The 15,716-nt window shown below is 46.0% G+C and overlaps 2 protein-coding genes across 2 annotated transcripts in view; one reads left to right on the top strand and one right to left on the bottom strand.

The window, feature by feature from the left end:
- The window catches only part of LOC144942452 (tubby-related protein 3-like), a 43,828-nt gene extending 37,501 nt beyond the window's left edge, over nt 1-6,327 (top strand). The window contains exons 10-12 of the mRNA XM_078869322.1: nt 481-579; nt 1,877-2,048; nt 4,086-6,327. Of these exons, the coding sequence (XP_078725448.1) occupies nt 481-579; nt 1,877-2,048; nt 4,086-4,219 (405 nt within the window). The 3' untranslated portion in view covers nt 4,220-6,327. The remainder of the gene's footprint in view (nt 1-480; nt 580-1,876; nt 2,049-4,085) is intronic.
- A 5,954-nt stretch (nt 6,328-12,281) lies between these two features.
- On the bottom strand, nt 12,282-15,333 carry LOC144942351 (ferritin, heavy subunit-like). Its single transcript, XM_078869175.1, has 4 exons — nt 15,036-15,333; nt 13,145-13,291; nt 12,801-12,926; nt 12,282-12,652 (listed from the first exon to the last, which is right to left on the bottom strand). The coding sequence occupies exons 1-4, from the start codon at nt 15,135-15,137 to the stop codon at nt 12,497-12,499; spliced, it is 531 nt and encodes a 176-aa protein (XP_078725301.1). The 5' UTR covers nt 15,138-15,333; the 3' UTR covers nt 12,282-12,496.
- Between the last annotated feature and the right edge of the window lie 383 nt (nt 15,334-15,716).

The following is a 15,716-nucleotide window of genomic DNA, read 5'->3' as shown; positions in this document are numbered from 1 at the left end:
ATTTTGATGTGACGTCACATTTCTCAAACCCCCCCCCCCCCTTCGTCACACATCGTCACAAATGTCTGACCGCCCAAGCAAACTCACAGTCAACATTTCACGATATATATAGACAACACGTTCTACTTAATTAAATAGACTTTTTAATAAATGCTTTCTCCTACAACATCAGAGTGCAGCGCCACATTAAATACGCACTACAATGACAATAGTTTAAAGCGATTTGAAGCATGTTTTATTTGGGGGGGGGGGTCAGAGCTTTGTGACGTCATATTTGAGGGGGGGGTCTGGCTTTTTGTGACGCCGTGTGACGATGGGGGGTGGGGTCAAAAATCGTCCAAAATTGCGTGACGTCATTTATGGACGGCCCCTTAAGTTCGTTGCAGTCGACGCAACATTTGGTGTCGTTGTTGTTGTTGTGATGCTGCTGCTGTTGATGATGATGATGCTTTGATGTGTGTGTGTGTGCCCGATGTTTAGGAGACCAATGTTCTGGGATTCAAGGGACCGAGGAAAATGACGGTGATCATCCCTGGAATGAACCGGAGTCACGAGCGCGTTCCAATCAAGCCCAGAAACGTGAGAAACTTCAATACTTCTACACTTAAATTTCGATTTAAAGCTTCCGTGACTGCAGGGATTCATCTTCTTGGTTCTTTCGGTAAAGTCACGTAGAAGGGAAGTAATAAAATAATAAAAATAAAACATGATCAAATAATTCTCACGACGTTTCGGCCACAACGCAAGCAGCCGTCCTCAGGTGAAGAAACAGGTCTGTTTTATTTTTTATTATTTTATTACTTCCCTTCTACGTGACTTTACCGAAAGAACCAAGAAGACTTCTACACTTTTTAAATATTTTTAATTCACCAACTAAGGCCCCACTGAGCTATGTAGCTCTTTTGCATCAGAAGCGACCTTGCTATCACAAATGATAGCTCAACGAAGTGGCTTATCACGTGGAAATGTAGAGCACCCGCATACCCTAAACGCGTGATGTTGATTCTTAACGTGGAGGGAAAAACAGGGGGACCCGGAGAAAAATCCACGTGAACACGTGGGAGTGGTGCTGGCCACCCACCCCCTCGTGCGCCGTGCCGGCCTTCATAGGTGCTCGCAAACAGCGGTGGTGTAGCGGTCAGCGCGCTGCGCTATGAACCCGACCACACGGGTTCGATTCCCGCTCACGGCCAACACCAGTGACGATTATCTTAATCGGTCCCGGGCCTACCCCTAAGTCGACTCAGCCTCAAATGAGTACCTGGTTGCGGTGTGTAAACATTGCCACTCGGGAGACAAAGGCGGTCGGGCGAGGTGTTTGCCACCCATCCTCTCCTGTACCCGTACCTGCCTTTCATAGGTGCTGCTGGCTAACAGCACTTGCCCCAACAGGTCTGTTGAAGGCGATAAGGGGGGGAGGGGTTCTTTGTTTGACGTGTGCCACCCAGGACCCTGGTGTCAAGCTGGCACAGCAAGAACACCAGCAGTTCCACCACTGGTGGATTATATTTTTTACGCCTGAGGACGACCGCTTGTGTTGCGATCGAAACGTCGCGATTTATTTTATTTTATACCCACGTGACTTTACCGAAATAACCAAAGAGTATGCATCCCTGCGGTCACGAAAGCTTCAAATCAAGAAAGAACACCACCGTTTTCTTGGTTCTTTCGGTAAAGTCATGTAGAAGGGAAATAATAAAATAATTATAAAAAAACTAAATAAATGTTTATAATTTTTTTATTTCCCTTCTACGTGAATTTACCGAAAGAACCAAGAAGATGAATCCCTGCAGTCACAAAAGCTTTAAATCTAAATTTAGAACACCACCGTGTGTGACGTCCCCTGTCTGTGCGTTGTGTGGCGTGTGGCGCCCAGGAGCACGAGACCCTGGTGTCGCGCTGGCACAACAAGAACACGGAGCACACGGTGGAGCTGCACAACAAGGCGCCCGTGTGGAACGACGACACGCAGTCCTACGTGCTCAACTTTCACGGCCGCGTCACCCAGGCCTCCGTCAAGAACTTCCAGATCGTGCACTACAACGACCGTGAGCTCACGTCGTTGGCTAAAATACAAAGTACACCACGACGGTAGTAGATGCGTAAAAGTGTTGTTTGTTGTTTGTTGTTCGGAAAAATGTAAGGAATCGGAAAGAGAGGAAGGCCTAATAGAGAATGGCTTGACGATGACGACGACGTAAGGAGATTTGCGACGGAAAGATGTGGCCACTACTTTGAGCGTATTGGCAACAAGACAGAGGAAAGTGGAAACAAATGACGAAATGTGCAGTGGACAGCTACGGGGCAAATCTGCCCATGGATCGTGGTGGTGACGATGATGATGAGCCCCGCAGGTCAGAGGTCAGAGCCCTGAACATTCGCTAACACGTGGGTCGGGTTATGAGTGCGTTTTTTTTTTGCTTTATTAGAATAGCAGGCTTCTGTATCTTGGTCCGTATCAGAATCTTTCTTTAGACTGCAGGAGAAATCCGATGAGCTATGAAGCTCTTTTTCACAGATGTCCAGTAGGGCGAGTTACATTAAGAAACAATGCAAAAGGCGATATGAGTGCAAGATGGAGAAAAGGTAGGCAAGGTATGAAAAATAAGAATAGCTTTTACCCTTTCTGACAATAAAACAGGAGGTGTTAAGATGTTCAAACACCAAACAGAAACCTTTTGCAAGGAATCAAGTCTGCATTAACCACATGGCACTTGTGGTGAGCATGCAAACAAAGTGCTCTGGTAATATATTATGGCAGTCTTTTAAACTCATTGGCCTACACCAGAGACAACCTTCTTCATGGCCTAGTCTCACCAGTGTCAGACCAGAGAACGCCAAAAGGTGAACAGTACAAACACAATGCACGTATCAGAGCCTTCATACTTTGATGCTGCCAAAAAGGTCCCATCATAAAGGAAAGTCATTAAAAATAAATCCGTAAAAGTTTAGAAGTACGAATTACACAAGTACTGTACGTACAATTCCTGCCGATTTGTCAACACCAAATGCAAGCTTGAACAAGGCAGCAAAACAACAACAACAACAGTCCCAGGCCACACCAAGACAACACTCAGTCCATCAATTACACTGCACATTCAATGCATGGGTGAGGTTCAAAGTTCAAAGAGACACTGGCAAATGTGGCTGTATCTGGCGCTAAGATTCTACTTCAGGATACATTTTATTGAAGGAAGATTAACAATGTGTAGATTTGAAGCTTTCGTGACTGCAAGGATTCATATTCTTAGGTTTTTTCGGTAAAGTCACCACGTAGGTAAAAAATTAAAATAAAAATTAATAAAAGTAAAATAAAATAAAAATCACGACGTTTCGGAGGCAACACAAGCTTCCGTCTTCAGGTGGAACCGTCACAGCACGCTTACCTAAGTGACTTTACCGAAAAAACCTAAGAATATTAACAATGTGCCTCGATTACGCCACGTTAAACGATGTATGCAGGTACTTACGGCATAAATACAAATGGAGAAAGCATCAGCCATCGTATATTTGCTGATGGCGTCGTCATTATGCAGTCAATTATGGAAATGAACCACGGAAAAACGTTAGAATAACTCTGTCTAGGAGGCTGCAAAGTCGGGATCAAGATCAATTCGAGCAACGGAGACCCGAGTTCGATTCCCACTCAGGGCCATCATCGGTGACGAATATCTGAACCAGTAACGGGCCTGCCATCGTTCGACTCGGCTTTATATGAGCACCCGGTGCGGTGTGTAAACATCGGCACAGGCGTCCAGGCGAGATACTGGTCACCCCCGCCCCCTGCTCCCCCCACCACCGTACGTTTGCCCTGGTCAGCCTGCCTTCATAGGTGCTACTCACGAATAGCACTCGTCCGGGCATTCTGTTCAAAGGCTACGCAAGTACGCGGGGATCTTTGTCTTTGTTCGCCCGCAAAGGTGGCCGAGCGTGGTGCTGGCCACCTGTCTCCCACACACACCATGCGCTGTGTCGGCCGGCCTTCAAAGGTTCTACCCGCGAACAGCACCCGGCCCCAACAACAGACTGTTTCAAAAGGCTACACGGCACACTCGGATTCTCTGTCTTTGTTTTTGCACCTGCAGCGGAGTACATCATCATGCAGTTTGGCCGCGTCGCCGAGGACATCTTCACCATGGACTACAGCTACCCGCTGTGCGCCCTGCAAGCGTTCTCCATCGCCCTCTCGAGCTTCGACGGCAAGCTGGCCTGCGAGTGAAACCCACCCACGGCCACTCGACCGGACGTCGCCTCCGAGGTGGTCGAGCAGCGTGGACCCCGGCACGGATGCGTAGCCGCCGATTCGGAGTCGCGACGCTCGCGGCTAGGTTTGGGCCCCCGTTCTGTGTGTGGTTCCCTGTGTGCGACGTGAGCGAAAGGCGTTGGGAGGGAAAAATAACAACAACAACAAGAACTCGCGTGAAAAGCAACGCGCTAAGTTTCGTACGAGTTCGTTGTTTTTTTTGAGGAACCCCCGTGGGTCGTAAAGCCGCCGTGAGGGCGTTAACATTGGGCTGAAAAGACACAGGCCAAAGTAACCTTTTTGAAACAGTCACTCATTTATGAATACGAGTTTTTTTTTTCTTCTGAATGTCCAATGGCAATTTATGAAAAATCATTAAAAAACAAAAACGCACACCGGTCAAGTTCGTTTGCTCGTCGCGTGGAGGTGGCGACTCCACGCTATTTGTTGAAAGCAAAAGCCAGCGATCAAGCAGTGGAGGGAAATAAGCAAATAGTAAAGATTTGAAAAGTAAAAAAAAATCGCTAATATACACCCTTAAAAAAAGCCGCTGTGTAACATAAATGCAATAAAGCCACCCTATATGCCAATTATTAAAAACACGATGTTTACAGTTAAATGATTATATTTAATCTATACAAAACTATACATTAAAATAAACAAAAACATGATGGAAAACGAGGTTATTAATACAATTTAAATGTAAAATAATATATTCAAAACGCTCTTCACCTATTTTCTTCCAAAGTAAACATTGATATTACGGGTGAAAACATTGCATTTTCCTTAACTTGTAACTTTATAAAAGGCAACATCATCGATTGTGGCAAATTTAATGACCTTGGTATTAATTGAACAGATCACGGGTTACGTACGGAAAAAAAACAGAATCGTATTATTATATTTCCCCCAGTATATTTAACACATTTTGAGCTTGGCTTTTACTCTTGACACGAAATGAGAATAATTTGCGCCACTCGTAGAATGATAGTCCAGCGCTTGTTGACTGAGCAAATTGTGTTTTAATTGATATGGCAACTCTTTTGTTACATAATAGCTACCTCTGAGATCCCTTAAAGTGATCTCTGGTCAGCACGGTAGGGGGTAGCGCTTACCCGCCCGGCCACTGAGAGTGATGATCATTTCATGACAGTGAAACCATTGTTTGAAATTCTCAGATCCGGCAATTTATAGGCAAATTAAGTGCAGGGGTTATTATTGTGCATTCATTTGTGACCGAGCTGAGACCATGAACTCACTCCACCTTGAACCTCTGTGTCATATAATCATCGTGAACAATATTGGCCAATATTCTGTCTTCTCGACAGACCTGTTCTTCACCTGAGGACGGCTGCTTGCGTTGTGGCCGAAACGTCGTGAGAATTATTTTATTATGTTTTATTTTTATTATTTTTTTATTTCCATTCTACGTGACTTTACCGAAAAAAACAAGAAGATGAAAATTCATATTCTTAGGTTTTTTTCGGTAAAGTCACGTAGGTAAAATAAATAAATTAATAAAAGTTAAATAAAAAATAAAATAAAAATCACGACGTTTCGGAGGCAACACAAGCTTCCGTCTCAAGGTGGAACCGTCATAGCACGACTGCTGCATCAAGTAAGAGAAATTCCAAGAAAACAGTCCTTGTATATATACTGGTTGAGGGTGGGAGGAGCCATTGTGAGGTCCGGTGCGGCTGAAACACGCTGCAAGGAATGAGCCTTTGTTGTGTAGACTGGTTGAAATGGGAGGTTCCAAGAGTTGTTAAGGTGCTGTTGATGTAAAGCTTCAAATGTAGAAATATTGGCCAAACAGACAGAAACAGGAGCATTTCTCCACAATTATGGCTGTCACCTGACGAGGCTGGTTGTAATTACCGGCGAAACGTCGAATTGTGAATGTTGTGGGTTTACTGTCCGACATACAGGTGTTCTGAACTAGTAACTAATTAGCACGTTTTGTTTACGTGACAACCCTTAACAATTACGGCTAAAATTGGTCGTGTAAGCCTACCACGTGTTAAACGGAAGAAGAAATACTTTCCCGTGCGGCTAGATGAATGTTTTTCAGAAGATTGTCAAAATAACAAAACCGTGAAATGTAAATTCGTCCAAATCTAAAAGCAATTATACATCCACACACACTTTGCAAGCGTAGCTCAATTAAATCTTTGCAAGCAATTAATCTTTGCAAATGTCAAGCATGTTATAGACGCCAGTGTTGAACAACAGCTTTACGGATGTAAATTATCGTTGCGATAGTGTTAATATCCAACTGCGTTAGATTTTGTACCTCACCGAAAAATATTTTCATCAGCAGTTATAAAAATGCCACATTCACAGTTAACATCATTGCATTTAAATATACCGATGTTTTTTTCACTTTCTCAAATGCTCGGATTAGCAGGGCAAATGACAAAAAAACCGGAGATGATTTCCAAAGGAAAGATTCCTTTGTGTAATTCCTTTAATTCCTGGCATTGTCAGAATTTTAAGAATATTTTTCAAACAGAGCGATGGGGGGTGGAAAAACGATCAAAACGCGACAAAGCTGTGAATTTGTGACACGCATCAGCGAGAACCTTGCACACACAAACGGTGTGCACCCCAAACTTTGAAAACAAAAAAACTACGGAACTATTCTTTTGACAATGAACTTGCAACAGTTACTTTGCCCTGTGGCTCAAGCAAGCCACGTGATCCCTGCACTGATGCGACGTGGTTTTAATTGAGTGTTATCGGCCAAAACTACATCGTCTTATGGTTTTGGCCCGACCCCAGACTCAGCATTACTGTAATTACTCAAGTTTTTCCAGCTTTCCACATTAGTCGTGACACACAGCCATCTGCCAGTAGTTAACGCATAATGACAGCTGTTGTATTTAAGTTCATTGTATTAAGAGTAATATTTTTGTTCTGCTTATTAGATATATAAATATGGAGGTCAGTATGGAGAGTATTTCCCCATAACTGCACAACCACTTTTATTAAGCCAATAGCCAGTGACGGTTGGAGAGAGCCCCCTGGTTAACCCAGGGACCTAAGTTAAATTCCCGGCCACGGCTTAACATAAGTGGCGAGTGAATTTTCAATTGGTTCGAGGCTGGCACCCCCTGCACCAGCCCGCACTAACCAGCCTGGTGAAGTATGGTCAAAGCAACACCCACAGCGTGGGGAAGCCAGGCCTGTCCGTTCCCAAGTTGCTCGTTGTGATGCCTAAGCAAAACGACTGAGGAAGCCTGACATTTCCATTTAAACTACTGCTCTAAACCAAATCGTTTATAAATCCCCTAACAGAGAGCAAATACTAATGACCACACCGTCATCGGGCACTTCGGCATCAAAAGACGTCTTACTCGTTTAAAACATTACTCCGAAGCGAGCGGAATGAGCGAGGCGGTCGAAGGCCCGGTCAATGCTCGAGCAATCATTCGTGCCACCAAGCCGTTCCCAAAAATCATTTTTTTTAAAACGTAATTCCACAAAAACGTGATTGCCTGGATATCTCTGATTACAACCAAGTTGTGCATCTTCTTGCGAATGAATAGCAAGCAATCATTGGAGTGACTTTCACTCTGCCCCCCCCCCGCCGCCCAGCGCGATAAACATCTCGCACGCGAGCACTCGCTTTGCTCTCGTTAGCGCCACGAAAATTAGACGTTCCGGCGATGCCCCCTTAGGCCACGGCTGCACAGTCAAAGCACAATTTTGTACTCCATTGCCCGCAGCTGCACAACTTTGCACCGGTGGCGCACGATTGTCCAACGGATGGAAACGCTGGGACTAAGTTGTTAGCGGTGTTGCTTCCTCCCGGAGGTGCCAGTCCAGCTGGAGTTAAAACCGCTGATTAATCTGCAATATTGTAGTAACTAGGGTACCGTAAATCGTATCAAAGCCAGGGTCGTCTCACTGCCTTGCTTGGCTTCTCCGTGTGGCAGAGGTCGCAAACGGGTTTTGATTCCTTACCCGTACCCGGCCGCACCAGGGTCGCAAACGGGTACCCGTACCCGGCCGTACCCGTACCCTACCCGTACCCGGCCGGGTACGGGTAGGGTACGGGTATCGGGTACCTGATTGCGACCTCTGGGATGAAGCCATGTTGCAGGCGCAGGTGGGTTGATTCTAGGAACTTGAATCGTGAGAAGAGACAAGACGTTGGGAAATGAGTGACAAACGGTGACTCACCAGTGACTCACGGCCTACCCGTACCCGGCCGCACCAGGGTCGCAAACGGGTACCCGTACCCGGCCGGGTACGGGTAGCCGGGTATCGGGTAGGGAACGGGTATCGGGTACCCGGTTGCGACCTCTGCCGTGTGGTGTGCCCCCGCCGTTTTTAACACGACCATCGTTATATTTACAGCAGCAGCAGCAGCAGCGTTCAATCCACAGCGACTTTGAGGCAGGCGACACTCTATAGAGGCCCCCACGGTCTCTCGGGTGGCTTTCAAGGTACCAACGAACTCAGTGGCTCCGAGCGCCATTCCACGTCCGCGGAAACGTCGAGCGCACTTCGGCGTGGCAAGAAAGCTAAATTCCTGTAAGGCGCCGTGGGAGTGTTGTTGAGGCGTGTGTCAGGGTGGTGGTTCGTGTTGCCACATGTTTTGTTTCACCTGTGCGCTAAACGGGTGGTGTTGTTGTAACGGGTGATCCGTCGATGGTGCCTGGCGGTAATGAATTGCATCGTGCTGGGTCTTCTTTAAACAACAACAAAAACGTTGAATAACTTATGGTTTTACAAAAATGTTGATTGTTTCTCATCGTCAGCCAACTGCAGTACTGGCTCAACGTGTGTACTCGACGCATTATTTTGTTTTCCTGTTGCGTCCCGGTCGTGACAGCAAGTGGGGTAGAATCCACTACGATTCGCTGATTTTCTGACGTTGAACCCATTCGCTGCATCCTAAAACGCTTTTTGTTTCGACAAAATACAAAGGACTCGTTGCTGTTTCATTCCGTCGGCGAGTAGGATACGCTTTTTAATGGCCGATTGCATTCCCTCGTTATTCGCGAACCCGCTATCATCCGCGATGTTGGCCATCCGCGAATCGCATCTGGAATGCTACGCGACTGCGTCGAGAGAGAGCGAAAGTGATGAGAGATAAAGCGATAAGAGAGAATGCGATGAGATAAAGTGATGAGAGATAAAGGTATGAGATAAAGTAATGAGAATGCGACGAGATAAAGTGATGAAGAGATACAATGATGAGAGATAAAGCTTAGCTATGCATTTATTTAAGGTAATTCATTTAAAAGATTTTCATTGGCTAATATCATTATCCGCCAAATTTACTCTTCACGAGCATTTCCGGAACGCGTTCCTCGTCGCGAATAACGAGGGAAACCTCGTCGGCATTTGTAGTTGTCTTGTCAATTTTTCCCAAGCGACGTTCCATTGAATTAACGACACCTATTTGAACAAAAGAAGTCCATTCGCAAAATAAGTATAACCAGTAAAAACAAAGTTTTTCACTATAAATCCTTTATATGCGTGGCGGCTAGAGTCCTCTCGTCCTCTGGCTTGAGATGGCTGCCACCTATGGGTCAGATGATTGCATTGCACCATTAAGCAATTGGTAATTAAATATAATATTTTTGTCCTAAAAAGTGTAAAATTTTGGAAAAACATTTTCACGAGCATTCATTGTCACGCACAACGAGTCTGTGTGGAAAATGTCAGCTCGATTGGATCACGGGAAGTGGGTTAGAAAACGACCGAAAGATTTGCACGGTCCTAAGCAAACAAGCGAACTTAATATAAAGGATTTAAAAAAACACCCGTAACTGCAAAGCGCCAAACATCCGTTCCGTGCAAACGGTGCGTTTCGTACGGAATGACGACAATTGTGAGTTTTTTTTGTAACGAGTGGTGGCTGCCCGTGGCATTCTGGGTCTTCGTCGGAAAGTAGCACGTTGTGTGCCCCACAATTGCACGTGATTCAAAACGTTCTGTGTCAACGCGTTCGGTGGCATTAATTAATACACACCGCTTGCGCGCGACGCTTCATTTTATACCGTTGTACGAACACCTGCCGAGGTTGCTTGTGGTGATTGCTCGAAGTACGGCCAATTCACGCGATCGTGTCTACGTGGCGTGGCTTCTGACACAGTGACCCTAACGATGTTGATTAGGTGACACTCGATGCGACGGCAGTGATTTTGCCGATCGTCGCGATGGTTTATTGGTTAAAATTGCCACTCGCTTGTGTATACATTCCACTAAATTGGGTGGATTGACCCCAGCAGTACGTTATGTTGTTCACTTCCTAGATGTACGTGACTTTGTGAATAAATCGTGCTTGCTTACAACTCCAAAACGCACGGCCTTGCTCCTTTTACAGTTACCGTGTATTTTTTGTTGCTAACGAGTTAACCCCGCACCTCTGATTGCATAGCTACCAACCCATAGGGTTTACCCCGTATTCTTTAGAGTTTTCAGGTCCATACGCCGTACACCTGTTGCAATACGGGCAACTTTTTTTCCCTTGCGATGGGATTTTTTAGGATGAAAATTGAGATTTATAAGGGCACGGGGTGGCCAATGAGGTCTTAATTGGTCTTTAGGTAGGGCACTGGTAAGGGGTTGACAGCTATAGAGATTTGACAGCGGGATTAACACTTAGAGGAAACCACAACCAAAACAGACGTCAGCACGCTGCGTATCCCTTGCCTGTCGGACATGTGAAGATTCATTTTGGAGGGGAAAAAATTAACCCGTAAAAACAAAGTTTTTCACTATAAATCCTTTATATGCGTGGCATCGGTTTTATTTTATTATTCATTTCTGTTTTTCTTGAATAAGAGTTTCATTTTTATCACATTGGTATTTTGAATTAAATGAAAAAAAATGTTTTCCTAAAAAGTTGAAAATTTATGAAAAAAAATTTCACGAAAATAAATTATCACGCACAACGAGTCTGTGTGCAAAATGTCAGCTCGATTGGATCACGGGAAGAGGGTTAAAAAACGACCGAAAGATTTGCACGGTCGTAAGCGCGCAAGTGAACTTAATATAAAGGATTAAAAAAATGCACTCATTGTCCAGCCCGACACCTTTTGCTTATTGAAACATATGGGAGTGATGTGCTATATAAAGTGCCACGAGACACTTAACCTTAACATTTTGCCTTCGTTCTGAATTGGTCTGTAATAAGGGAGGCACTCGGGGGTTGGACAGGTATGCCGATTAGCACGATTGGCCACGTATACGGCTTGCGAAAGAAGCTCCAACTTACGAGGGTTGATTAAAAAAAAAGCACCGGGTGCCATTTTAATTGAGACAAAATTAAAGGACATACCTGATCAAATTTAACACCCTCAAAGTAGTTTGGTCCTGATCGAACGCAGAAATCCCAGCGGTCCTGCCATTCGTCGTGGCATCTCTAATTCTGTTCTTTTGGGGCATGGCTTTTCAGTCCCCGAATTTAATTTTGAATGGTTGGCCTAATCCTGAAATCCCTTCAATCCAAAAAAACTCAGTAATTTGGTGCCAACTCTGGTTGGTGAGGTGGATGTGCTCCATTTTCTGAATCGCAATGATCTGATGCACATCAGCGTAACAATGTAATTATATTTGTTGCACTACACACCTAACAAGGTCGTGGGCCACATCACACCATTTGTGGATCAGTCTGCCACGATAAGCCGAAGTGACATTTGGACTGGTCACATCTTGGCCAAGCATGTAGTGCCGTGTTCTTCACTAATTTTCAGAGGGAGGCCCCACTTTTGCAATAAGACATCAGTGAGGTCCACACCACCACCTTGTAAGGAGTGTTTTCACATTTGAGTATTGTCGGGGAGGGGGGGGCAGCACATTGAAGGCCACCCTTTTAGTTACGCCATTGCACATGGGATATGGCAATGCTGTAGGCAGCCCCAAAATGTCTGCACATCTCGTGTGGCACCATTAATAGGTATCTCTTTCAATGCTGGACAGTCAAAAGGACATCGCTAAAATGTCATAAAAAAAACTAAATTAGTCAACGTTCATAATTAAATTTCCATACTTAAAGCATACTTGGTCAAACACAACACAATTTATCATGCTTGTCAATTTTTATTTTTGCTTAGAATGTTACACACATGACATGCAGCGAAAGCAACTGGTAGAGGTGGTGGGGGGGGGGGAGAACCATCACAAAAGCACTTTGGATGAAGAATCGACATTTAACTCCCTGCTACGTTAGGAAGCAAATATGGCAAAGCAACTAAACATTAACGCGTTGTCATGTGTTAACGTTATGATGGAGATTTAGCTGCTGCTGCCAAGGGTGAGCTTGTCGAACAGATATTCTCCCATGCCAGACTGCGATGCTCCAAGGCGCTTGAGGTTGGTGACGAAATCCCCAAGCTTTTTGATGGCCTCCACTTGCTCCTCGAGGTAGTGGCTCTCCAGGAAGTCGCAGAGCTGCAGAACATTAAAAACCACAAGACATAGTTAAAGCATTGTTAAGAGATGCTAATCAAAACATTAAACCAGATTCAAAACGAAGTACGTCATCAGAACGGGAAAGGTTGAGAGGCACATGTGTTCCACTATCCCTCCAGCAGCGTACCTGAGGGTCGTTCTCCTTGCTGCCAAGGGCGTGCAAATCCAGCAGCGACTGATTCACGTTCTTCTCCAGCTGCAGCGCCAGCTGCACGGCCTCGAGCCCACTGCCCCACTCGTCACGCTCAGGTTTCTACACGCACACCCACACAAGGGAAATGTGAAACGTCTCTACGTTACCTTCAACACCACAACCCCCCCCCCCACGCTTTGTGCAATAGCTTTAACGCTACTAAGATGCATGCAGGCCTTCTTTTGCACGCACCGTATGTAGTTAACCGTGCTAATCTGAGGTGCGGGATAAGTCAACGTGTAGGCGAAACTTCACCAAAAAATATATTTGAATAATACCTTCACGTCTTTGAGGACAACACGCCCGCCACGTTTGTTCTGGTAGGCCATCAGCTTCTCAGCATGCTCGCGCTCCTCGTGGGACTGTTCCTTGAAGAACTTGAAGAAGTTGTTCAGCGCCACGTCATCACGGTCAAAGTAGTATGCCTGCAAATACGAAGCAACAACAGGATTATTCACGACGCTCTCAGTCATTTTACGAGCTTTTATTATTGTAGACGCCACCTTGGGTGTGTATGCTGCGGGCCAAGCGCTACAGCAATAGACCTGTGCTTCTGACTAAAATCACAAGTCACCCCCATGTGGCTACCCATGGAATTACATGCAGAAACATTACACGAATGTTTGCATTAAGTATCCATGGACAAATCTCCCAACTATTTAAGGCAAAAACGCTCTGCCCTCACCCCCCTTTCCAACTCTTAAGGGGCATTTTCTCCAAAAAGCCAGCCAATGACTGAAATAAAAACATTTCTGCTGTAAGCCAGCTAGACGAGTTTTTTTAATTACATACTGTAAGCGTAAACAGCTTCTCCCCTATGCGGTCATTTCGAGCACGTTTCCACACGCCACCTATTATTGACCCACGTTTGCCCAAGTAACAAAGTGTTCTTTGCCTGTCACGCGAACCCTCTCTCCGTGGCAAGCCAACGCCCATCTCGCTCCATTCAATGCCCCCCTAAACCCTTCCCAGGCCAGCTGGCCCGAGGCATCTACAAACTCTCGTTTAACTACAAACACTTGCTTAATTAGCCACATTGGTAAGCTTCATTTATTGAAGAAACTACTCTGCTCGCAAATATTTCTCTCCGGCCACCGAGAGACGTTTTATTTTCCACGTGGTAATTTCTGCTCGTTGTCTATCAATTAGCCCCCTGGCCCCCCCAACTGTCCTAAATTACATCCACAACCCCAAATGTATCTCAATCGAGTCGTGACCTTCAAGTAAGGTGACAATGCATCGTCGAGATGGAAGGGTGGTGGATTCATCCAGCAGTGGATTAGAGTTTGTTTAACCGGAGGGTCGGTCGCAACCCTTTGTGAGACGACGATTAGTCCTTCATGTGCACGAGTGGCTTGGGTGGAAGTGGGGGAGGGGAAATTACCAAAATAACGAAAGCTTTAGCGGCTGCTGTCGATGGGCAGAGCCGATGGAGAGATTTTTTTGAATGCTGCGTGTTCGCAACGCAAACGAATGTAAAATTACATTTAACAACAAAAAAAAGACGGGAACGCGTCAAAACAACGTTCACATTTCACAGACGACGATACAAAGCAGAATGGTAGACGATTCAATGCGCTACCACTCAAGATTTTTTTATTTTTAAGTTTTAGTAAAAATGTAAATTTTAACTAACGCGCTCCGCATCAGCCGTTATTTATTTATTTTCCACGGCCGCCATTTCGCACCCGCCTCGGTCACCACCGACCCTCATCGCCACCTCATCGCCCACAACCACCACCACAACCCCCCCCCCCCCTCGTTCATCATTACTACCACCACCACCAGTACAACACACCTCATCCACCTCGAAACAAAAAAAACAAACTTCGTTCCAGATGGTGGCACGGCTCGGTTAACGAGCCCTTGCCACCCCACCAAAACCTATTTCCTCCCCTTAAAAGTTAATCTTCACCAACACCGCCACAGCCTCTTCGCTCGCCAATAAAACAACAAACACACACACGAAACCCTCCTCAACCAAACAAACGAACGAAACCCGCCTCGATAACCCCAATGAATTCCGTCGCCCGAAACACGCCAACACCGCTTTGCCCGTCCCCTCTAACAAAGCCCGCCATTGCCTCACCACACGCCCTTGACGTTCGCCACGCGATAAAGAGGGCTTCTTCCCCCTACGTGGACAGCTGGGTTATTTGTGTGCTTTACCATGGAGAGGTAGACGTAGGAGGCAGACAGCTCCATGTTGATCTGACGGTTGATGGCCGCCTCCACATCCTGCGCGTAATTCTGGCGAACCTGGGAAGTCATCGTGCTTCTTGCTTCTCGTTTGCGAGCGTAACAAATAAACAAAGAGCTGTTTTAACAAACAGGCCCAAAGGGTTGGCTTGTGAACAGGAGTTATTGACGTCTGCTCGTTTACGAAGCGTTGAGGCGGCGAGAGTCGAAGTGGTGGTTCCGTTCAAACACTGTTGAAGCAGGAACGCAGCTCGACTGTGGCGCACGAAGCTGAGGCTCTCTCTATTTATACTCAGCGAGGAGGTGGGGGAGGAGCCACAGAATCGCGATTCGCTTACCCAGCGCGCTGCCCTATTAACGGAATCGCGATTCCTGCCCAGGGGCGACTCTAACGACGGAATCGCGATTCGCGGAGAGTTTGCGACTCTAATACGGAATCGTGATTCCAGGAGGTGGGCGGCTCTCGCACACACAAAAAACGCGCGTGACACAAAACAAAGACAAAGGTCGTCGTCCCGCACTACCCCCCGTATAGCCGGGACAGATTGTTGGGGCAAGTGCTGTTAGCGAGTAGCAAACCTATGAAGGCTGGCACTGTGGCACAAGAGGGGGGGGGGGGGGGAGTGGCTGGCCAGGCACCACGCCCGGCCG

The sequence above is a fragment of the Lampetra fluviatilis genome, chromosome 27 (assembly GCF_964198595.1).
Source record: "Lampetra fluviatilis chromosome 27, kcLamFluv1.1, whole genome shotgun sequence".
Classification (NCBI taxonomy): Eukaryota; Metazoa; Chordata; class Hyperoartia; order Petromyzontiformes; family Petromyzontidae; genus Lampetra; species Lampetra fluviatilis.
Note: the sequence above shows the minus strand (reverse complement) of the source record. Positions and strands in the feature narration are given on the sequence as shown.